Here is a 25,251-nt window from a genome sequence, read left to right as displayed (position 1 = left end):
TCCCAGTACCAAAAATAAATAAATAAAAATAAAGCCAAAGCCATATTCTAGACTGACTGGGATATCTACTGAGTTCACCTGACCACTAAGTTAGAAGAACAGATTGGAGTCTAGTCAGTTATTTTTGAAAGACAGACATTCTCACGTGTGCACAACATAACCCCATACAAATGCTCACCCAGATAGGTTCCCGTAGAGGTTACTGAAGAGATCAAATCAAGGGTTCAGAAATTGCAAGGCTGCTTCAAGCCCACCAGAATACAAGGGCCAGAGGCCACTTTAAGGCACCCATTCCTGGGTAGGGCACATTGCCTGTGAGTTAGCCTAACCTGAATGGAGCAAATCAACCTCTGCTCTGTGCAGGATGCTGCCAAGGCACCTACCTCTGCAACTGAGAGTCTAATTGTCATGGGTACAAGACACTGAGGCCCTTCTACTCCCACTGTACAGGCTAAGTAGCTACATCTTTGGCCTCTCCTAGCCCTATCCTGACACCTCCCCAGACCATCCCCTCCTACTATATCCCATCCAGCATCAGAGGGAGGAAAACTGGCCCAAGCTGGGCACAACCCAGCCCCAGGTAAGATGCTCCCCTGAGGAGCTCAGGCCAAAAAGAGCATCACCCAAGCACAGGGTCTCACCGGCATCCACCCGGAACCAAAATTTCCCGAAGGTATTGAAGCCATTGAGTAGAAGGAGGCGGGGCATGAGGTGAGATGGAGGGTAATGACACAAAAAATGGATGCATTCAGGTGCATATAATAGACACAGTGCTCTTTCCAGGTCAAAGTTTCTTTATTAGTTTAGGAACAAAACAACACACGGAGGCTTTAAGCCTTTATGGAAGGTCATGTGATATATATTCCGACCTAGGTTTCTCATCCTCAGCACTATTGACATATTGTACCAGATAATTACTTGTTGTGGAGGCAGTCCTGTGCTTCAGAGGATGTTTAACACATCCCTGATCTCTACCCAAACTATCACTACATGCCTAGTCATATTAACCAAGGCTGTCCGCAGAGATAAAATCCCTGTTCTCCACTGCACCCCTGCCCTGCTCTGATTTAGATTTAGACTTATAAATGCCCAGAATTGAATGGAAAACAGTCAAGAGGCAATTTGTTTTTCCAGTCATTCTAATTGTCCAGAAAAAAGTAAAGTAGATATTTTCTGAATAGCTTCAGGAGGGGTTTTTTCCCCCTCATTATCATTAGGAGTTTATCTGTTTGTATCCCCTCTTTATCCAGACATAGATTAAGGGAGGCTTGCAGGAAGTATGACATAAAGAAACCACGAATCAAATACAAGAATGAGAGAGAAACAACATAGAAGAGTTAAAGAGTCAGGAATGAAATTGAAATATGATCATGCTGTGAATTTGCTAGTGAGTGAGGCCACAAGCTCTGCTCCTCTGATCCATAGGAAATTTTGGCAATCTGGAGGCTTAGAGTGCACTTCTCTCTTAATTATTGCTTCTGTTAGTATTTTATGATTTTATTTATATTTATTTATTTATTTAGAAAAAAAAGTTTATTGCTTTGCTAGCAAAGGAGAAACACAGGAGACTTCTGTCCCAAAGGCTGTGTTCTACCCATCAGTAGGAACAGGGGGCTTTTAAAGAAGTGACTCAAGGACTACATTCCATGTGTTCTCTGTCTGGAGTTGTAATTCACTTGTTAATTTAGGAGAGTCATTTCTGAGATCTTCTATAGTCTAGAGTACTTGGTTCCTATGGTGGGTCTGTACTCAGGGACAGATAAATCTGCCTAGGAAGGGGAAGAAAGTTAATCCTGTTTCCCCTGAGAGTATGGAGGGGGAGAGAGGAAAGGAAGGAAATATGTCCACTTAAAAACTAAGTTGTAGTGGCAGAGCAGCAAGGGTTAATTTCAAAGCATAAAGTAATCCACTGTTACATTTCCCCACTGTCAATTTCTACATTCCATTGCTAGGAAAAATGGGTAAGGACATCTCCAAACTGCTGCCTTCTGAGAGGGGCAAAGTTGCGGGGAGTAACCTAAAATCCTTGTTCTCTATCAGATGGAGTATGGACAGTTAAGGTCACTCAGGATCAGAGCAGTCCAGAGGTCCACAGTGGCAGATGGCAGGAGACTGGACAAAGCATACATAAGGCAGGGATCATACTAAGACAATACGTTATGGCCAGGCTATGTCCAAATTTCATTTTACCCTGAGACTCCATGTCATATAAGAAAAGCTTCTCCCATGGGAACACTCCACCTCTGTACCATCAATAGTTGCTTAGCAAAGCATGTTTGGCAACACGAAACAGCAATTCTTATACAATGTACATTGTTCTCTCTTTGGTTCCCATTTTTCTTATCAGAGACTGATTATCTAGACGTTAGTAACCATTCTCTAACTTGTACTCAACTAGGATCATTTTGACCCACTTCCCTTCTGCTTGCTTGCTGCTATGCCACCCTGGAAAGTCCTGAGGGAAATGCCATTGTTTTGCTAACTGCTCAATTCAGCTTCTGTCCCCCTGCTTGCTTGCAGCTGTGTCAACCTGGATGTGTTGTTGTGGGTTTTTTTTTTTTTTTTTTTTTTTCAGATTTTGCCTTTAAAGCCCCTGAAATGCTCAGGCTCCAGGCTGTTCCTTGCAGAGACAGTCATGGGTCCTGCAGGGAGTAGTCGCCAGCTGGCTGGCTGGCTAAATAAAGACTCTCCAAATGGACTTGGTATGTTTTCTGAGCGGTCTGCCCCATAATAAAAGCATTACTTTCTTGTAAATAATTAGCACAAAAACAATTAGTATCTCAGCCAGTCTCTGAAAACCATGAGGACAGCAACTCATAATCTTATCAGTGAAAAACAGATCAAGTTTATCAACGCAGGGCGTTAAGAAGATTTGTAGGACTATGAGATCAGGCTCAAATTAACTCAGGATAAATTTGTGACTCTTGTGATCAATATTAGGCACTCTCACAGAAGAATACTTCCTTTATAGCCTCCAGCTTTACTTGCTTTTGGTAGGGCTGACACTGTACATCTTAAGTTACATTAAAAAATTAATTTTTATTTTGAGTGGACTATATATATAGATGAAAAATTGATTGAGCTCAAAATTCAAAAAGCACACACACACACACACAAAACATAAAAATAGTTACTTTCTCCCATCTGGAGTAGCCTCCAGCTACTCAGTAATCCGTTTGATAGGCCACCAGCATTAGCTTTCTGCTAATTTTGATGCAGAGAAGGTAACAGTGAACTTGAGAAGACGTGTTGTGGCAGCGTTGTCTGTTGGATCCTGACCCCTAAGTATTTCCCCATAAGTGATGAGATGAAGGAAGGATTGACAGGCTCTTATGAAAATGAGAATTCACTTAAGAATCTGCCTTGCAAAAAGCCATCCTCATGCCTGAGAGAATAGGAAGCTCTGGAGGTAGAACTACAAATCTCCCTAGAAAATTTCATCTGTGTCTTTTTCAATGCAGAGACAAACAAGCAATGGGGGTCCTAAGTTCTACTTCAAGGAGCAAGGGCACAGTAATATTAGAAATAAATTGAAAGCAGATACCAATGGATTCTTACCAGAGCATCACTCTTCCCCCATCCCGACCCCACCATGAAAGAGGCATTGAGAGGGCACAAGGTGTTTTATGGCTGTTGTAACAGCAGAGAAAGGACTATTGGTATTTAGTGAACAGAATGCTGCTCCAAAGAGGCTACATAAAGAAGAACAATCCTGCCCCCAGTTCAACGGCACCACCATCCCCCGCCCAGGAGAGAAGCACTGGCTGTGACCCAACCCTCGACTCAGCTCTGAAACATTTTCAGCAAAGTCCCCCTAGGAACTCTAGCTTTGAGCAGCATCACTCCCTGGCATACCCGCTAAGAGGAACAATTTAGGGAATGTGTGCTGAGGTCATAGGATGACATGTGTGCTTTTATTTATAAGGCAGTTTAAAGCTCAAAAAGAGTTATCCAAAAAAGTCTCTTCGATTTGAGAATAGATGAGCTGTTATGTCTCACTCTGACCATGTTATTGAGGAGAGCCAGTTGTCTGGTTCAGACACTCCTGTGTGAAAATAACAAAACTTTATGGCCTGAGGACAAAGGAATCCTGGTCAATCCGTTCTCTGAAGTGGGCTTTTCCTCCCCACCTATCCAAGAGAGGGACATGTTCCCAAGGAGGCCTGCTCAACAGGAGAGAGGGCCAGCAGGTCCCTCCTAATTTATGGTCTCTTCTCCAAGCCAAGTGGTGAGGTGTGGCCTGAGTGTCTGTGGCCACTAGTGATTTTTTGTGCCCACTTGTGAGACTCTTTCCCACACATTCATGCACTCCACAGACATTTTGGGAAGCGATAATTACAGCCATTGTGTGAGGATTAAAGGAGACTGACCTAGTTAACATTTTCACAGGCCCACTCACAGAATCTGCACTGTTAGAATTGCCAAGGGCTGGACACTGTCTTAGACCCAAAGACCACTAAGGCAGAGCTCTTCCTGATGGAGCTCCCAGCTCACAGAGGGCAGCTTCCTTGGAAGAAGACAAGGGCCCCAGGTGTGGTGGATGTGGTACAGGCACAGTGGAAGAACAAGAAAGAGCCTGGCTGAGCCGACAGGGTCTCCTACAAGGATTTTGCCTCACATCTCATCCTCTTTTGGAGTGGGTCCTACCCACCTGAAGAAGCCCCATCCAGGCCTCCCTTATGCAGTGAGCAAGTTCTACCAGACAGCTTCTGTCAGCAGGGTAATAAGCAGGATGGCTGGGCTGGGGGGTGGGAAGGGGAGTATGGCTATACTTAGTATATACTTAGTATATGGCTACACTATAGGATGTAGTCCCTATCTCTGTTTTTCTAGAAAGTTTGGATAGCTGTGTATACTACATTTAAAACAGGCTTTGGATTTAGATAAATGTGAATAAGCTGAATTTAGGTGAGTTTAAGCACTCAGATGAATACAGATACAGATTAAAAATCTAGACAATCTTCTTTATCTTACTCTGAGGGTAATCATCAGTCTTACCATGTTGTTACAGGATTAAATTAGATGTATAAATCTAATCTGGAAGGCATTAAATGGTCACTTTCCTATTGTGTACTGTCCCAGTACCCCCTGTTGCTATTGTACCCATTTCCTTTGTATAGCACTTTACAGTTTGCAGAGTGTTTTCACATAATCCTCTCACCTGATCCTTCCCATTACCTCGTAAGGTAGACAGATGAGGAAACAAGAGTAATTTAGTAAATGTCACCTACTCAGAGGTAAGCTGCGACAGTCTTCTGTGTCCTCACCTAAGAGTCTAAAGAGTGTGGAGAATTTTTTTCTGGTAGTCTAATCATGAGATAAGAAAGAAGGATGGTTCTTAATTTGTTGTGAAAGCTCCTAGACTGGCTCACTCAGCCCTGGGGTTGCCCAGGACAGTGGTAATTATCCTGGCCCAGATGCTTTCATGCCTTTCTTTCACCAACCCTATGTGGATGAATAAATATGCATGGAGCCCTAGGGCAGAGGCAGGCGTGTGTGTGTGTGTGTGTGTGTGTGTGTGTGTGTGTGTGTGTGTGACTTCTGTGGGCTGGGGAAGAGCAGAAGAGAACCCAGGAGCAAGGCATGCTGGAGTGCTGCCGGCCTGGGCTGGGAGCCAGCCTGGAAGGAGGAAAGAGGCCACTCCTAGGACCACAAATGATCCTTGCTGCTATAATGATGATGATGTGGCAGGGAAGACACATCTGGCCAGATGCAACTGCCAGTGGCTCGTTGGTCTAGGGGTATGATTCTCGCTTAGGGTGCGAGAGGTCCCGGGTTCAAATCCCGGACGAGCCCTATTTATTCTTTTCTATTTCTAGTTCCCCTGGCCTATTCCCAGTATGTACCCCTCTTATTTCCACAGAGGCTAAACTGGGTAAGAGAGAGCTGGCACAGGGTGGGAACATTAGAGGTTGTTACAGGATTAAGTTAGATGTTTAAATCACAGTATACACTGCCTGGCCTTTGGAAGGCATTAAATGGTCGCTTTCCTATTGTGTACTGTCCCAGTACCCCCTGTTGCTATTGTACCCATTTCCTTTGTATAGCACTTTTCAGTTTGCAGAGTGTTTTCACATAATCCTCTCACCTATCCTTCCCATTACCTTATAAGGTAGACAGATGAGGAAACAAGAGTGGGAACATTAGAGTCAAAGGGTTGCATTTGATTAGACAGAAGGACAGCCTCTCAGAGGGCCTGGGATAAAGAGCTAGTGATAGGGACAAGGAGGGGACTGGAACTGAGCTGCATCAAGGTCAAGAACAGACAATCTTTCCATGCAAAAAATCCAAGCTATGAAACATGCTGGACTCATGGTCCAAAAGCTAGGATTAAAATTTACACTCAGTTTTCCCCTCAGTAAAATGGGAACAACAATATTTATTTTTCAGAGCTGTTGGGAGGATTAATTCAGAAACTGCAACATGCCTTAGAGAAATAGAGATTGTTAGGAATGACACAAGGATAAAGAGCATCTACAGTGGAAATTCTGGTACCGTGACAGACTGGACTAATATATCTATCCCTTCATCAAGCACCCCTGAAAACATACACGGAGATGTTGGATAAAACAGAATTGAAATATTGAAATGACAAATTTTACATTTTAGAAAAAGAAAATTTCCACATATCAGAATTAAAGAAGAAATGCAAAGCCAAATAAAAAATAGAAGGAGGATGTCCTCAGCAGGAGTCACACACAATTAAATGCTCAGGGTCCTGGAGCTCTGTTTTAATACTTCCAGTTACAGAACATATGACCTCATCCCTCCAGACACAAGAAGCAGGAACTGAATTTCCTGCATAAAGCTCAAAACATCAAAGATATACCTCACCTGTATAAAGAGAACTAAAAATTACATCCACCAGTTAAAGGAACCAGAGAAAAGGGTAGAAATACAAATCGACTCTGAGACATTAAAGTCCCAAGCCTCACCAACTGCTTGTATTATATCTGAATTTACTGTCTAAATTAGGTACAGTAAGAGATCATTAATAACAGTAAAATAGAACAATTATAACAATATACTATAATAAAAGTTTTGTGAAAATGTGACATTTCTCAAAATATCTTATAGTACTGTACTCACTGTTATTGATCATGTGATATGATACAATGCCTAGTTGATGAGATGAAGTGAACTGGTTGATATAGACATGGTGATGTAGCATTTGCCTACTATGTAAGGATTATTGGAATACAGCACTGTGATAATGCAAAAGCCAATCTGATGAAACTAAGACAGCTACTAAGTGACTAGTGGACAGATAGCCCATCTTGGGCTGATAAGAGCTAGATGGTGCAAAATTTCATCATGTTGCTCAGAATGGCATACAATTTAAAATTTATAAATTGCTTATTTCTGGAATTTTTCACTTAATATTATCAAACCACAGTTACCTGTGGGTAAGAGAAACTGTGGAAAGCAAAACTGTGGATAAGGAGAAACTACTGAAAATTAAACTTTATCACAGATATTTATGTACTGGAAAAAAACAAAAACAAACCATAGTATATATAGGATTATATATATATATATATATATTATCTATGGTTTCAGGCATCCATTGGGAGTCCTAGAACATAGATTAAGGGAAAGTATTGTATATTATTTACATTGTGCAGGATCCAGGCAGATAAATTAAATGTAAACCTGGTTTAGGCTCCTTGAAACCCTTAGAAATACTACATCTAAGCAAGGAAAAGTTCTATAAGAATGTTTTCATAAGACAGGGCATATGGAACTCTCGCCAAAACAAAACAAAATACCCCTGGTGCTGGAGAACCAACTGAAGGAGCACTTACAATAAAATATCATCAACTTATAGGGTCCCCCCTCTCACTTTTTCCTCTGTCCTTACCAAAAAATACAGAAGGCACTGATAACTGTGACCTAGCCAGTTGCATGCTGCCCCTGTAGGCTTGAACCAAGCTGAGCCCCTGAACATTTCCAGGCATTGATAAACATGTTAGGTTGTTGCTCAAAACACTGAAAGATCAACCTAAGCTGCTAAATACACAGAATCTAGCTCCATCCCCAATCAAATCCCTTAAATCTTCATATAAATTCTACATCCTGACCCCCTCATTGTGGAAATACCTAGGCAGAAGAACCTTTGTCTTACTTCCTTGAGGATACTCAGCAGCCTACTTTATATGTGAGTTGAATTGACCACCCTGGTATTTAGAGCTTCTTTCTTTGGAGTCCTAACCAGTCCCATCTTGGGATGGTTTGGGGCATATTCTTGCAGGAACTCCCCTGATGCCAATTTTGAGGTAATTTCAGTCCCATGTTTGGCCTAGATGAAATAAAACTAGACAAGGAAGCAATCTATCATAAGAGAAAGCTGACAAACAAAAGATCATTCCAAGAAGTGCATATAATACAACATGAAAAACACTATGTAAGAAGTATACTTAAAAGTATTAAATATTAAGGCAAGCAGGGGTGGTGACGCACATCTGTAATCTCAGCTACTTATGAGGCTAAGCAGGAGGACCATGAGTTTGTAGTTAGCTTGGACAACTTAGATGAGACCCTGCCTCAAAATTAAAAAAAAAATTTAAAGATTAATAGTAATAAAACAAACTGTAATGAAAATAGGATATAATGAAACAAAACCCATAGTACTGAAGAAAAATGAATAAAACATTAAGGAATGAAAGATATAACCATTAAAATTAAAGACTCTGTGATGTATTAAATAGTAGATTAGACTCAGTTAAAGACAGACTAGTGAATTGAAAGACGGAACTGATGCACTCATTTAAAAATATGAAAAAAGTAGAAAAGTAATGAGAGAAAATAGGAAAGATAAGTTAAAAACACAGGGAAAGTATGAGACACATTAATATACATATATAATCAGAGTTCCTATGAGAGACTGAGAGAATGGGGAAATTTTAATATTCCAATAAATAATGCTGAGAATTTTTCATAATGGAATGAAAAACATAGGTTCTCAGGTTGAAGAGTCCTGACTCAAACACACAGTGGTAAATCTGTAGAATACTAGACAGACAATGAAAAATCTTAAAAGCAATAAGAAAGGAAAAAAATGCCTGTTTGTCTACAAAAATAACATCATATTAGCAGCTGACTTCTTATTAGCAACAAAAGATTATAGATAAATGGAAAAAATATCACTTGTTACTTATTAGTAGCAAAAAATTATAGGAAAAATATCTTCAAAAGCTCAAGAGAAATTGTCATTCTGAATTCTATGGGCACTAAATTTCCATATGAAGTGTGTGAAATAATGACATTTTAAGACAAAGACTGAGAATGCTTATGACTCAAAGAGTTTCCCTGAAATGTCACAACTGAATATACTTCATAAGAAGGGAACTGAAATTACAAGGAAAAAGTGAAATGCAAGAAGAAATGGAGGGCAGAAATGAGAATGAGAATGGAATGTAAGAAGAAATGAACAGAAGACTTTATAAATATGTTAGTAAATCTATACAAGCATTGAGGTGGTGGTGAGACTTAGTGGGCATAGAAATTAGGTAAAACAAAAACAACAGATTGAAATATGAGGAATTATGGGAAAAGAAGATCAGAGTTTACATGTCCTAAGTTCCTTCTATTATTTAGGAAAAGTATGATGACAGTGACTCACTGTAGACTTCAGTAAGAATCATAAGAAAATATAAAAAGAGGTAATCAGTAAAAAAAAAAAAAACAGAAATAGAATGTGTAATTTCTAAATCAGCAGGGGCCAGGAGATAAATAAGATAAGTAAAATAAATATAGCTACTGATACTGGTGTTTAAATTGCTTCTTTAATGTTTAAATTGCTATTTTATAGAACAATTTGGCAACAACTAGTGAAGTTTAAGATGCACCTACTCTGGGACCCAGAAATTCTACTTCTATGTATCTGCCCTGGGGAAATACTCACACAAGAAGGCATGCACAGAACTGTCCATTGCAGCATTGTTTTTAATATGGACAACTGGAAATAACTAAATTCAATTAGCAAAAGAATGATAAATAAATTGTGGTCTATTCAGCAATAAAATAGTATTCATGAACTAGAGCTATGTGAAACAACATGGGTAAATGTAAATAATTGAGAAATGTATCTGCAGAAGAAAGTGTACAATATAATACCATTCAGATAGATTTCAAAAACACAAATCAAAAGTTTAGATTGTTTGAAGATATATACATCTCAAGTAAAACTATAAAATCATAAATGGGGGCTCCTCTGAAATAAATGTGTTTCAGTCTGTGTACATGGTTAATTGCTATCTTATTCTCTGTGCGTTCCTGCATGTTTCAAATATTTTTTTTTCTTTTTAATGAAAGGATCTAATCATTTAGAAATAAGGGTAAAGGAGATAAATGACTGCATCAGTCCTCAGAGAGGATGATCTCCTGGGATGGGATTAGGAGGGAGGCTGAGTCCTGCATCCAGGGATTATAAGGATTAATTCAGATTATCCCCTAAGATGATCACCTGGCTGACATGCCCACCACTCCTGCCCTTCTGAGATGCATCCCTGGACCATCGCCCACCTTCCTCCCAACCTTCAAGCTTTATTCTCCTGTCTCCTAATTTCACCCTCACCCTCAACCCAGCACTAGTCTGAACATGGTTTGACCAATTGGCTCCTGAAAATGGACTGTTTCAGGTTGGTGACCCACACTGTGGCAGCCAAGGAGAGATTAGTCCTAATACTCAAGATCAGAGCTCCCTAAGAGAGCTTGGAACCCTGGATGTCACAATTGACAATTTCTTCCCTATCCCTCCTCTCATCTGCCCAGAGGTCACAACAGTCAAGGCCAATGCTAAACTGGCCTTGCTGGCTGAGGCAGAACCAAAAGAAGCTGGTTGGAGTGAAGAGCCATTGTGCTTCCAGATTTAGTCTCTGTCAGTCCCCTGAGCTGCAAGTTGAGTCCCCAATGCCAGCCCCTTTCCATCCTGATAATTGCCCTGTTCCTGGAGTCTAGGCAGACCCTCTGCAGGAGTCTGGGTGGGCTTGTTCAACACTCTTCACCCACAGATGAATCACTTGGCCATGGGAATCTGAAGATGTATCTGTCCTCTGGGGAGTAAATGACACATTCTTTGTTCATCTTTCAGAGCACCAGGGTTGGGGAGTGAGAGAAGAGAAATGGGCAGAGAGACAGGAGAAACGGGGAGAGAGATATGGATTTTTGGACATTGTTACTGATAGGAAATATTTAACTTTGCAAGTATGAGATCCAATGTTAAATAAAACAGAGCATTAACTGGGTAGTTGGGAGATTTATGTTTATCTATATCTTCTTTGGGCCAGGTACTTTGTTATACATTGGAGATACAAGGGTGACTAAGATAGTTTACAACTTTTAAGATTTGGTGGGCAGAAACCCAAAGTGATTAGTGCCACTCAGAGACAGAGGACAGGTAGGAGCATCTAATGGAGAGGAGATGGAGCACCAGGGTTGTCTCTCAACAAAGGGATGAAGGATAAGCAGGAGATGTGCAGGCAAAGAAATGCTTCTTTCTTGTGGAACATGGCAAGCTTATGAGCCTGGGAGCCTGTGGAACTAAAGTCACACAACATGTGCCCAGACCTTGGGAGTGGTTATGCAAAAAAAAAAAAAAAAAAAAAAAAGAATTAGTGAGTGTCACTGTCTTAGGAGTCTCCCACCAATTTCCTCAGTGTGCTGGGAAGCCCCGAGTCCCAAGTATAACCAACCATTTCTATCCTGAACGACAGGGAAGGCTACCTAGAGGTGACTCCCAAATGAGGGTTGAAGAATAAGCAGGGGATGTGCATGCAAAGAAGAGCTTCTTTCCTGCGGAACCTGGAGAGCAAAATGCTGTACAGGTAGTCATTTCTTGAATGAATGAACGTTTAAGTAAATGAAACAAGCCCTCTGGGCTTCTACAACTCCCTTCTACACGAGCGAACATTAGTAGAGCCCACTCCCCAGCAGGACACAGCGGGGGCGTGGCTTGAAGCTCAAAGGGTTGGCAGGCCCTTGTAGAGAAGAGGCCTTGGACACCGGGCACAAAGGCTGCTTGGGGCCACCCCTCCTAAACCTATGGCTGGCTCTGGCTTGGTGGGAGGCGCTGAGAAAGCAGAGAGTTCGGGGCCCAGCTATCTCGGCCTCGGCTTTCCTCCTCTAGCTGTGTTACCGATCTGGGACGCAAGAGGCACCGCGCAGGGCTGGGGTCCAGGCTGGCTACGGAGGTGGGGACTTCGGCCCTGCATGGAGCAGGAGGGGGCGCGTCTGTGCGTTTGGAGGAAACACTATCCTTTCCTTTTCTGACCCAGTCACCCGACAGAACCGCGTTCTGACATGTGGTAAGAGGGGTCCTTATGCGCAGCTGACCCGATGTGAGACCCGCCGCCAGAACCAGTGGATCCTGTCGCTCCCTCTCGGAGCAGCCTTAAGCCTAGATTAGCTCATGTCGATAGTCTGGACCCGGCCGCTCCCCGAGCTCTCTCAGGCAGGAGTGGGACACAACGGGGACCGGCGCTCACCCTCCTGTGCCCTCCGCTGCGGGGTCGCAAGCAGGGGACAGTAAGGGCTTCCGGGCGGCGGGGGCGGGGGCCTGCGTCAGGTGGCCTGGCCCCGCCCCCTCGGCCCGCCCTCCCTCTCTGCGCACCCGGCTCGTGGTCCCGGGTCCGGCGGCTGCGGTTTCAGCTCCGGGAGGCGGCGGCGGCGGGAGCGGCCATGGAGGCGGGCGCCGGGGCCGGCGCGGGAGCCGCGGGCTGGAGCTGCCCGGGCCCAGGTCAGAGCCGCCCCTCCTTATCTCCCACCGCCCCGCTTCCTCTCCCCACTCTCCTCCAACCCGACCCCCAAGTGCTCCTGTCGCCACTGCTCCCCAGATCTCTGTCCTAAGTCTACTCCTTCCCGGCCTTCACCCGGGCCCGGTCTCCATCTTTCGGCCTGAGGCTCCCTCCCCCTGACATCTTCTCCCTGGGCGCTCGCCGTAATATCTCTTCAGCCAGATGGTTCTTCCAACCCGCAGGGACTCGAGAGTCTGCACTGCTCTGGCCCCGAAGGTTCCTGAGTGCCCGGCGAGGGTGGGGTGGTGGGGATGGAAGGAGGGGAGCGGCCCTGGCCCTTGCCCCTTAGCGCACGCCGCCCCACCTCCCTCCCCTCCGCGTGCCACCGCCCCCTTTCAGCCCCTTCCTCCCTGGCTTCTGCCTTCTCTCTCATTCTAGCCTCTCGCGTCCCTGTCCCCCAGAGTAAACAGACACACACCCTCTTTCTGTCTGTGCAAGGAAGAGGAGCCTGGAACGGCCTGGAACAGGGGTGCCGATGAGGTTGGGTAGCGTGGGTCTGGGCTCCCCACCCCATTTAGAGCATTGAGAGGTGGCTGAAGGAGGGTAATCACAGAGCAGAGCAGACTCTGGCACCTCCACTGGGACAAGTCCCGGGGCTCCCTGGGCTAGATGTCATGCCTTCTCTGTCCTCTGCATCGCAGTCCCCAGCCCCACTGCATCCCACAGTACCTCCTTTCTTCCTGCTCACAGGACCCACAGTAACCACTTTAGGCTCCTATGAGGTATCTGAGGGTTGTGAGAGGAAGAAAGGCCAACGCTGGGGGTCCCTGGAACGTCGTGGGATGCAAGCCATGGAAGGTGAGTCTTCCCAAAAGGCCTTCTGTCCCTTTACCCTCCTCCCCCAGTTCCTATCCCTCCCTCTTCCTCCCTCTGACCCTAGAGCTGTGCCCGGACACAGCCTTTCCCTCAGCTCACCTCTGGCCCCTCCTCATTCGCTGCTGAGCTCCAGTCCTCCCCAGGGTTCAGGCTTTGATGGAAGTTGAGGATACATCCCTTTGGGGCCCTAATCGCCCAGCTAACCAGGTTGTATGTCCTGGGGGAGCTGCCAGATAGAGAAAGAGGCCTCGTTGGACAGAGCTTTGAAGCAGGCTTTCGGCAGGGGGTTTGTTCTCACTGCCTGACAACCCAGATCCCAAGCTGTCTCTTATTTTAAAAAGCAAGGACATGAGCATGTGAATTGTCTTTCTGGGGCCACCACCATTAACTTCTAATGGAAGTCTTGTGTTTGGTTCTCTATAGAATATCTTCCTTCCTGAAAGACAGAGCCTAAAGGGTGAGGCCAACCTCTCAACATGCATGCATCCCCACCACACCCTTCTGACTTGGCAGTTGCTGCCAACACATTTCCCAGGACTTCCTATGAAGTGTCCCCAATAAGCCTCTCTGCTTATTCAGTGTGGACAGCTCTACTCCCTCTGAGGGGGTCAGATGACACAAGTGTCCCAGATGAAGCTTAGGCAGCTGATATTAGAGAAAGTAAGACAAAAGATTCAGAATTTCAAAGCAAAGCAGACATTTCCCACACAGACAAGATTTTGCTATATACAGGAACTGCATTGCAGTAAAGGAGGGGGTGCTCACCAACCAGAGGCTGGGGACCAGCACCAAACCCCAGTTTTTTTATGCATTAAGATGCCAGACTTTCTTTTAAATGGAAGTACCCAAGAGTTTCATTGAAAACCTCCTGGGTCAGTAGGGGAGCGGGAACCTCATGACACCCAGCAGGAAAAAGCCACGTGGACCTTTTAGAAAATTCCAAAAATATATTTGTTAACATACATTTGAAAGAGTCCCAATATTTTTGCAAAAAGAGACTTGGAATTGTTTCATTCCAATGTTTTCTTTCTCTACCCACCAACAGTCAATGCTTTCTTATTATGGAAAGGCTAATGTCTTGCAAACCATCTGGGTAATTTTTTAACCTTCTACAAACCCTCAAACTAACTCATCAGCCTGATGGTTTGGCAGTGTCAGAATCCTTCTTGACTACTTGGCCCACTTCCAGACCACCAAGCTAGAAGAACCAGGCATTCCTATGCAAACTTTGTTAGAATAACCAAACATTCCTGTGTCCTTTGTTCACCTGGTCAAAGTTCACCCAACAGTAGGCTGCTCCATTAGCTCAATGGCAGTGGAAGGGGGCCACCAAGTGTGATCTTGGACCAGAAAAGACTTTAGAGAAGATGCTTCCAAACTTGGCCCTTACACCTGAGGACTCATCATGAATATGGTGAGGTCTTGTCCAGGGGCTCCTTAGGGGATACCAGATGAAACTATTCTACCATCTTGGTCCTGGGTGGAGGGTTTTGGAGGGCCCTGGAAAGACTGTGGATAGGAAGTTCCACTGACTCCCTGGTGGGATGTCTCTCCTAGGGGAGGTATTACTCCCAGCTCTCTATGAGGAGGAAGAGGAAGAAGAAGAGGAGGAAGAGGTAGAAGAAGAAGAACAAGTACAGAAAAGTGGCAGTGTGGGCTCCCTGTCACTGGGCAAGCACCGGGGCCTAAGCCTCACAGAAACAGAGCTGGAGGAGCTGAGGGCACAGGTGCTCCAGCTGGTGGCAGAGCTGGAGGAGACCCGTGAACTGGCAGGGCAGCATGAGGATGACTCCCTGGAGCTGCAAGGTGAGCACTTGTGATGCAGGGCGGAGCAGGGATGGTTGGACTCAAAGGCTCTGTGCTTCCCAGCTGACACTCCCTTTCACTGCAGGGCTCCTGGAGGATGAACGGCTGGCCAGTGCCCAGCAGGCAGAAGTGTTCACCAAGCAGATCCAGCAGCTCCAAGGTAACACCCTGATTGTGACAGTGGAGAGGTGACCATCTAAGGTGCTACCCAATTACCTTTATCCTAGGGGCTTGCTGAAGCATAGAAGACAAGAATAACCTAAAGCAATACTTTCAATTCATTTCATTGTCTCTCCATTCTTCTCTTTCCTGAATTTTTTTCTTTGTATCTCTTCCTGGCTCTTCTGTTCTCCTTCTTCCTTCTTCTCCTTCTCCTTCTCCTTTTCCTTCTTCTTTGTACTGGGGATTGAACCCAGTGGCACTTAACCTCTGAGCCACATTCCAGCCCCTTCTTTTTTTCTTTCTTTTTAAAAATATTTTTTAGTTGTAGGTGGACATAATACATTTATTTATTTATTTATTTTTATGTGTTGTTGAGGATCACATATACTAGATAAGCACTCTACTGCTGAGCCACAACTACAGTACCCCTAGCCTCTTTCTTATATTTAGAGACAGGGTCTCACTTAGGGCCTTGCTAAATTGCTGAAGCTGGCTTTGAACTCATTATCTTCTTGTCTCAGCTTCCTGAGCTGCTGGGATTATAGCATGAGGCTCAGCACCTGGCTCTTCCCTTTCTTGCCCTTCTACCTCATATATTTTTTCAGGTTCACTCCTTTCTCTTCTCAGCCTTCTCCCTCACACCATATCCCTTGTCCTTTGTTCACCTGGTCAGTGCCAGGGGTGAGTGATCAAGGCTGAATTCCAAACCAAATGCCTTTTTCTGGTCCCTCCAGGGACACCATGGGAAGGAGTAGGGAACCAATAAGAAGTGGCCGGACAGTGTACCATGCATCTTTAAGGGAAACAAATGAGAGTGTTTTTCTGGCTCCTTAGGACCTGAGCTTGTAGCTCCCACAAACCTTTCTTCCAACACCCACGTCCCTTTGTCTCTGGAAAAGCAGCAAGGCAGGAGTCCCATATTCCACTGCAGTACCCAATAAAGGGCAGCTTTGGTTACTTTTTTGGTCTTCCAGAAGGTTTTGGGGGAGCTGCCCTAGAAAACAGTAGGGACTCTCTGGGGAGAACTGAGATCAAGCCAAATGAAAGTATAAATGAAGAAAAAAGGAAGTCCAGAAAGCTGGCCTAGAGAGAAGCAAGCAAAGCTATAAGAGAAGCTGGGTGTGGTGGTGCATACCTATAATCCCAGTGATTTGGGAGACTAAGGCAGGAGGATCACAAGTTCAAGGCCAGCCTTAGCAACTTGGACCCTTGGCAACTTAGTGAGACCCTGTCTCAAATTTTTTTTAAAAAATTAAAAAGGTATAGAAGAGGGAAAGAGAAGGAGACAGAAGATATAAGCAAAGGGAGATGCAGGAAATGTGGCAACAAAGAGAAGAAAAATGGCAGATGTGTCCCACAGGTGGTCTTGGTTCCCCTTTGGGTCCAGCTCTCTCACTTACAAATTTTGTGATCTGGGGAAGGTCACTGAGATTCAGTTTCTTATCTGTAAAATGACACTGATTAATTTGCTTATCAACTATTTATTGAGAGCTTTTATATTTGAAAGGCCAGCTATGAACAGGACAGACAAAATCTCTATTGAAGAGTAAGTTCTAATGGAGAAAGGAAGAAAACATAAGCATGGGAGTCAATAAACGTTATGAACATAACAATATGATACACAGAGAAGGGATAAGATAGGAGTTTATTTTAGCTAGGGTGGTTTGAAAAGTCCTTTTTGAAAAGGTGACATTTGAGCTGAATCATGAGTAGGATCCAGCCTTTCAATATCTGAGAGAAAGGCACACCAGGCAGAAGGAACAGCAACTGCTAAGGATCAGAGGTGAGAATAAGTTTCATGTGTTTGAGAGACAGAACAAAGGTCCTGGTGGCTTGAGTGAAGTATACGTGGGGGATCTTGGTAAGGTTAAATTCTGGTTAGCAGGTGGAGGCCAGATTACAGGGAGTCTTGTAGACTAGCAGAGAGGTCTGGCATTCATTTTAAGTGTACTAGAAAGCCATGGGAAAGTGTTAGACAGGGCTGGGGTGATATAATCTTCTGTACATTTTTTAAAGAGCACTTGGCCACTGATGGAAACTGGATAGAAAGAAAGGGTGTTGAAACAGTGAGTCTGATCAGGAAGTTATTGCAGTTGCCCAACTAGAGGTGATGGTTGCTTGGATTAGGGCTTCAGAAATATATTTTGAAGGTGAAGTCCTTAGGACTTGCTGATGAATTGGATGGAGGATAATAAACATGAAAGATGAGTTTACCTCGAGAAACTGGGTGAGTGGTGGCATCATTTATTGGGACAAGAAAAACTTGGCAAGGAACAAATTTGGGGAATAGGGGAACCATTTAGGTTTTCTACCTGATGAGTTTGAAATGGCTATAGATATTCAAATAAGTATGTTAAGGAGGCCACTAGACCAGAAGAGAAATTGGGGCTGAAGATAGAGATTTGGTACTTATCAGTATAACATATACAATATAATCCATACAGTCACATGGAGATAACCATACAGTCACATGGAGAAATACCAGAGGAGGAGAGAGAAGGGTCCAATTTGCAGACACTCCAGTATTTAGGACTCCTATTGAAGGAGAAATGAACAAGAGACTGTGGCAGGAGATTCCTGAAACACTGTCATGCCCTGGAAAGCCAAGAGCAGAAAATGCTTCAAAGAGAGAATGATCCACTGGGTCAAAAGTTGCTAAGGCAAGTGAGATGACCCTTGGAGTTAGGGAGATGGAGAATCTGAAACATTTCAGTGCAGATCAGTGCTGACTGGATTGGAGTTGAAGAGGAAATAGGAGGTCAGGTAGAAAAAGTGAGTACAGATCACTTTGTTGGTCATTTTGAAGAGAATCAAGGCAAAGAGAAATGGGGTCAAAGGAGAGTTGTTTTGTTTTTATAAGGTAGGAAATGCTAGATCATGTTTTTTTGAAGGAAAGATCCGCTAGATCCAAAAAAAGTAGTAGCCATAGCTTGGAGAAATGGAGCGTTCTTCCTTTCCAACAGATGAGAAGTTAAGAGAAGCTGAACTATCAGGGAAAACAGTACTCTAGAGAGTTTCGGTCCTTACCAGGATTGTTCCCAGGATTTACAGGATCACCAAGATCTCGACCAGGGAGGGGTCCCAGCCTGGATGGCCGCCCCGCGCCCCGCGCCCCGCGCCCCGCGCCGGGCGCCCGGCCGCCCGCTGGAGGGAACCTGAGACGGTCTGCGCGCACGCGCGTTGCCCGTTTCCGTCGAGAGGGGGCGCGCGCGGCCTCAGAGGCAGCTGGTGTTAAGAGGCGGTTCGGGCCGCCACAGCCCCTCGGGGGGGCCCGGACCCCGGCCGGCGTCGGGAGGCCCCCCAGGGAGACCTCTTGAGGGGGGGCCATTGAGATGGAGGCCATAACCAGTGAGTGAGAATCAACTTGTTTGCCCTGCAGCCCAACTCCTGGGCCCTTGGCCTCACCCCGAGAGTAACAGCTCCACATTCAACTGGCACCAGCACTTTGGAACCCAGCTTGGGCCTTTCCAACTCCCAACTTTCGGATGGGCCCCGTCCCGCAGGCCTGCAAGCCCCGCCCCGCCCCGCCCCGTTCCACACGTTCATTCGACCTAGGAGCTGGGACTGCTGAAGAGTACTGAAAGGAGATTTGAACCCTGATGTCAAGGGCATATTAGGGAATGGAGGTTGGTCTGCCCCTACAGGAAGCCCACCTCAGGCTGTAGAGCCTTTATCCTAATGACCATTTACTCATGCATCTTCCGGTCTAGGCTGAGCTCCGAGATGGAACTCTCTATGCTATTCAGTAGTAGGGATGGAGGAAGGACTTTCTTCCTTTAAAATAGGAAGTCACACCTGGGACAGTGGCACAAGCCTGTAAATTCAACGACTTGGAAGGCTGAGGCAAGAGAAGCACAAATTCAAGGCCAGCGTCGTTAACTTGGCAAGGCCCCAAGCAATTTAGGGAGACTCTGTCTTAAAATTGAAAGGTCTGGGAATGTAGCTCAGTGGTTGAGTGTCCCTGGGTCCAAGCCCCAATACCTCCCCCTCCACACACACACACAAAAAGTCAAGTAGGAGTCAGAGAACTTAAGTGGACATACTTGGTCTTGGTACAGTTCATTAGCTAATACTTGTTCAATAGACCAGGAAGAGGAGACAGCTAGGGAAAAAAAAAAAAGTGACCAGAACAGCACATATGAGTTCACAAGCCTACGGCAGGGCAGTAGACCTTCCCCTGAGATGCCTGGTCCCTTCAGCCTCTATATCTGCAGTATGCCCAAATTTGTCATTGTCTTCTTAGTTATCTCTCCACTCCTTTCTTTTTTTAAGACAAGTTCTCACCATGTTTCCCAGGCTGGTCTTGAACTCCTGGGTTCAAGTGATCTTTCTACTTCAGCCTCCCAGATTCTTGGACTGCAGCTAGGCCACCACACCCTAAATTTGCCTTTAAAATGTCTGGGTTCTCAAGCTTGATGGGGCATGCATGTGTGTAATCCCAGCCACTAGAAAGACTAAGACTAGGGGCATTGTAAGTTTGAGGCCAGCTTCTGCAACCTAGACCTTATCTTAAAAATAAAAAGGGTTTGGGGTGTGGCTCAGTGATAGAGGATCCCTGGGTTTAATCCCCAGCACTGCCCTACCCACAGAATGTCTAGGTTCTCTTCTGATTTTTTAAAAAATACCCAAACATATAATTCTGTACACATAGGGGAAACAAGTTTATTGAATATATGAACCTCTACCTCATTTATGCATGAATATGGCAAATACATGTTGAGTTGCATTCTGCTCAGCACAATACCAGGTCCTGGAACTATAATGGTGAGCAAAACCATAATGTTCTTTGTCTATAAAACTTACAACTAAATGAGGTGGAGACTACACAACACTCACTGAAAAGTTTAAAGTGCTATGAGAGCATTTAATAGAGGAATTTTCTTAGCTTTTTGAGGAGGTTGGGGGAGAGGCTGGGGAAAGTTGGACTCTTAATGGTAAGTAGAATGAGCAGGAGTTAAAGATGGGGCTTGGGGAGAATATGTCCTGCAAAGGGTTTGTTGGAAGGTCCTGACGCTTCTGGCCCAGTCCTCATGAATTGCCTAATGCTGGTCTCTAAATCCTGATTTTTTTTTTCTTTTTTTGTGGTACTGAGATTGAACCCAGGGCCCTGTGCATGCGAGGCAGACACTCTACTGACTGAGCTATATATCTCCAGCCTCCTAAATCCTGAATTCTTATTGGTGTCCATTCCTTTTATTCTTCATCCACCTTTGGGTTCTCCTGATCCTAGATGATGAGTACCTGTGTCTAGAAATCATAAGATGCTCCACAGATACAGAGAGCTCTGACACACTGCTTTTGTAAATTGAAAAGAATATATATTATTACATAGAGACTTGTTGCAAAAACCAAACAGCATACCTATATATGATTTGGAATACTTTGTCACATCTCCCACTCTTCTAAAACAACTGCTCTTTAGGGTTTTGGGGCATAGATCTTTTCTGTGCCTTTTCTTATGTCTTTGTACATTTGTGTGTTTTATGCTATATATAAATATATTTTTATAAAAATTAGGTAATGCCTTACATTTTCTGGCTCATTTTTCTTTCTAGTTCATATATATGGAAGTCTTTTTGTATCTTCATTATGGATCTGCCACTTTCTTTTAGAGGTCTGCATGATATTCTATTTAAATATCATCAATCCCTTATCAATCAACATTTACATATTGTTTTGGGTCCAGTACTTCTAGTATATCCTGTAAAGTCTAAGCTTTGAGGGTGAATAGGTGAAAAATCTGTGAAAACTTTTTAGTTAGGGAATTTTTAGGACTCAGGGTATCAATAAAATATTGTCAGTTAGGTTTGAGTTTGACTGTCGGGTAATTCCCTAGAAGAATCTGGGAGCACTTGTTTATAGTAGCCCAAGTTGTTGCTTTCAGTGTGAGGCCTCAAAATCTGTCTTCCTGCTGTGCCTTGTAGAGTCACCGTGTTCCCTTCTCAGGTATTCCTTTCATTCCATGCCATATGATGCTTTACTTTTCTGATAAGGTAGAGGCTAGGTTGTTAGCCATTTCCAGACAAGAAATAAGTCTGCCTAGAACTTTTTATCTATAGAACATGGTAGATTAGTTCACTTAACTCAACCTTTGGGCTTTGCAGGTGAGCTACGGCATCTACGGGAGGAGATTTCCTTGTTAGAGCGTGAGAAAGAAAGTGAACTTAAAGAAATAGAACAGGAGTTGCAGTTGGCCCAGACTGAGATCCAGAATCTGCGGCAAGCTGCAGCAGATTCTGCGAGTGAACATGAGAGTGACATGGCATCCCTGCAGGAGGATCTCTGCCGAATGCAGAATGAACTTGAGGACATGGAACGCATTCGGGGGGACTACGAGATGGAGATTGCCTCGCTCCGTGCAGAAATGGAAACAAAGACCTCTGAATCAACCAGTAGTCCTACGGACTTTAGTGGGTTGCAAGGTATGAGTGCAAGCCCTTCTCCTATTCTGTCAGCAGAGTCAAGCTGAGGAGAGATCATAGATAGGAAGATGGAGGAAGAGTTGTGTTATATCATGCATGGAAAACCTCTAGGGAAAAAAGCTTCTAGACTGAATTCAAGACTGTAGTGTAGAAAAACTTACCCAAATATTTTATAAGCAGTCCATGGTGGTGTAAGAAATGGTACCATGGAGATGTGCCCTGGGGATTCTTCCCCAGAGAGCCATTGGGTACTTGTTGATTTGACTATGGGAAAGCCCTTCCTGGGAAAGTGCCCAGTTCTGGGATGAGTGTACAAGGACTTGTCACCTTGGGGAACTCTTCCTGCTTATGTGGCATCATGGCACTTTGCCTGAACCACTTTAGGGAGGCCTCCAGTTCTCCTTTCCAGGTCCCAGGATGCAATTCTTAGGCTTCTTTAGCTTTCCCCAAAGTAGAAACTTTAGGGGGCAAAAAATCAGAGCACAAGACAGCTGGAGAGGAAGGGAGGTTATTTCTAGTAATTCATGAGGTACCTGAAAGCTTCCAATGCTGCTTTCAGATAGTCTCCAGCTAGTTGCTAGGATTCATGACATCAGAGTCTACCTTTATACTAGGCTAGATTTGTGATCTGAGTATGAAAGCCCTATATTTGGCCAGGTCAAACAGAGGCAATGAACAAGGAATCAAAGAACTGCAAGTTTTCCCAGATATATGAAGGCTCTCAGAAGAGCCTTTGGCCTGGTAGTGCTGGGAGAGGGAGGCTAGCACAGAGGAAAGGCCTTTGCTGGAGTGAAACAAACCAGAGTTCAGAAATAAAGCTCTACCCAATAGCTGGATGAACTTAGGTTATCCTCTCTCTGGAACCTCTATATCTGAGGTCTCCATATCTCCAGATTGGTTAATAAAACCTTAAAGGTAGATGGGATTCTGAAATAGAAAAATGAGCCTAGGGAAAATGCAGAAAATAAAGTATAGAATTTAGGGAATAATAATATGCCAGTATTGATTCCTTAGTCATGGCAAGTGTACCATGCTAATGTCATATGTTAGCATTTGAGGAGACTGGGTAAGAACTCTCCCAAGGAACTTGATACTATCTTCAGCTTTCCTATAAATCTAAAACTTTTCCAAAATTGAAAGTTTATTTAAACGAAAAAAAAAAACTTACAGGGTTATTTCAGGGATTAAATGAAATGCCCATTCAAGACCAAAACCATCAAGTCTAATACTTAGCTCTATTAGTTTTCAATCTGCACTATTGTAAGGACTTCTGATTGGAACAAAGAGGAAACATTGGAAATGACTGAAGTGTTGAATCTTCCAGCAGGTACTGTAGGTACAATTAGAGCAAGTTTTTGTTCCTCAAATGTCAGTAGAATTAGTGTTCTAAGATGATTCTTAATTTTGAAAAGATAAAACGTGGTGTTTGTATCATCACAGCATTAAAAATTGCTAACTGGTGCTTAAGGACATGTGCTGGAGCACTTCTCTTGTAATGCTTGAGAATGAGATAGGGCATGGTTGGAATGGGCTTTTCTGTCAGCAGATAAAAGGCCACTAGAAAGATTATTTGATCACATTTAGGCCAGTGTCTTCAGTGTGGTGATAAAAGAAGTAAAGGAAATTCAAAATGCCTGGATATATTTGAAAGGCAGGGACTGGCAGACTGATATCTAAAACTTCACACTTCCCAACTTTTTGTGCTAAAAGCATAGTAGGGAAGAAATCTTAAAGTTAGCAAGAACTTTATATATGATAAACCAAAACTTATTTAAACCCTCAAGAGCTCCTAAAAGCTTGGGGCTGAGTATCAGTGCTCTCCTTACCCCTTAATGATCTCACATCTTCCCCATTTGTTCTCTGCAGAAGAATTACAGCAACTGCGGGACCGCTACCAATTCCTGAATGAGGAGTACCGGACCCTGAAGGAGAGCAACAGCAGCCTCACAGGGCAGCTAGCCCAGCTGGAGAGTGAGAGGTACAACCAGGAGGCAGGGGCACTGAAATTCTGTCTTGGGAATTCCCTGAAAGGCAGAGGCCAGGGTCATGAGTGTTCCTGTCTTCCCAGAGAGCCAGACCTTTCTGTGGTATCCCAAGGGTACAGAGACCATTTGGAAGCAAACATGGGATCCTACCCAATTGTCTCAGGACAAGAGTTCAGTGAATTTGATTTTCTTCCATTTTCAGCATTGCTCTGCCTTAGAGTAGATCAGAAGAGATTCCTTTGTTGTCCCCACAGACATGATTCAGTCTAATGGCACAAAGCCTCCAGGCTGTTAGCTGACTTGACACTAGGCCCATCCTTAAAACCAACTGGACCGGCACTCTTATGGTGTCTCAGAGCCAAACATGCCTCTGCAGATGAGGCTCTGGAGACTTTCTGTAATCTTCAAAACATGTTTATTTGAGGAGCGAATCACAATAGGTCTCTAACTATCTTTGGCCTAAACAGAAGGCCTCAGAACTGAGCACACTTGTATGATGATACGAGGCAGGGTTCCTCCAAACATGTCTGTGGGTTCTGGTTTTCAGGACACGAAAAGCAACAGAGAAGTGGCTGGAGTATCAAACAGCAAAGAGTATGATATCATCAGAGTCTCAGACCTCAGAAGTGGATTTCCTAGAGCCTGATCCTGAAATGCATTTGTTGCGCCAGCAGCTGCTAGATGCTGAGCAGCAGATGCATAACATGCAGAGTAAGGTAGGTCTCTTGAGGATGGGGAGGCAGGCCCTTTCCACCCTTTCGTTTCACCTTCTCCTGGTCTGTGGTAGGCACAGGGCTAATAAAGCAGGTGTGCACTGTGATAGTAGAGAGTGTTCTAGGGTCTTGATAACTTGCCTGATGTAAATATAGCCATATGCCACATAATGACATTTTGATCACTAACGGATTGCATAAACCATGGTGGTTCCATAACATTGTAATAGAGCTGAAAAAAAATTCCTATCACCTACTACTGTGGTAGTGCAACACAGTATCATACTCATAGTGATGCTGGCGTAAACAAACCTGCACTGCCATCCTATAAAAATACAACATATACAGGTACATACAGTACTTAATAATGATCATAAGTGATTATGCTACTGGTTTATGTATTTACTATACTATATTGTATTTTTTATTATTATTTTAGAGTTACTCCTCCTACTTAGAAAAATAACAAAAAAGTTTTTTTATACAGTTTTCCATGTATTCCATGTTATTCAGCCTATTGATTGAATTGTTTTCTCTTGTGCTTCATTTGATC

General features: G+C 44.0%; 1 protein-coding gene across 26 annotated transcripts in view; it reads left to right on the top strand.

Moving 5' to 3' along the window:
- The first annotated feature begins 12,305 nt into the window (after nucleotides 1-12,305).
- Nucleotides 12,306-25,251, top strand: part of CCDC136 (coiled-coil domain containing 136) — a 28,760-nt gene continuing 15,814 nt past the window's right edge. For 5 of the 26 annotated variants that reach the window (XR_014020849.1, XR_014020850.1, XM_081284406.1 and 2 more), the window contains exons 1-7: nucleotides 12,307-12,736; nucleotides 13,485-13,592; nucleotides 15,168-15,416; nucleotides 15,502-15,576; nucleotides 21,683-22,000; nucleotides 23,867-23,978; nucleotides 24,533-24,701. Coding sequence is in view for 23 of the 26 variants with exons in the window: in XM_081284406.1 (XP_081140532.1) it covers nucleotides 12,679-12,736; nucleotides 13,485-13,592; nucleotides 15,168-15,416; nucleotides 15,502-15,576; nucleotides 21,683-22,000; nucleotides 23,867-23,978; nucleotides 24,533-24,701 (1,089 nt within the window). In the remaining 3 variants the exon portion in view is untranslated. Of the gene's footprint in view, nucleotides 12,737-13,484; nucleotides 13,593-15,167; nucleotides 15,417-15,501; nucleotides 15,577-21,682; nucleotides 22,001-23,866; nucleotides 23,979-24,532; nucleotides 24,702-25,251 lie in introns of all 26 variants that reach the window. The other 21 variants (XM_081284425.1, XM_081284423.1, XM_081284409.1 and 18 more) reach the window with 11 other exon arrangements.

This window comes from Spermophilus citellus (genome assembly GCF_964194105.1).
Source record: "Spermophilus citellus genome assembly, chromosome: 3".
NCBI lineage: Eukaryota > Metazoa > Chordata > Mammalia > Rodentia > Sciuridae > Spermophilus > Spermophilus citellus.
Note: the sequence above shows the minus strand (reverse complement) of the source record. Positions and strands in the feature narration are given on the sequence as shown.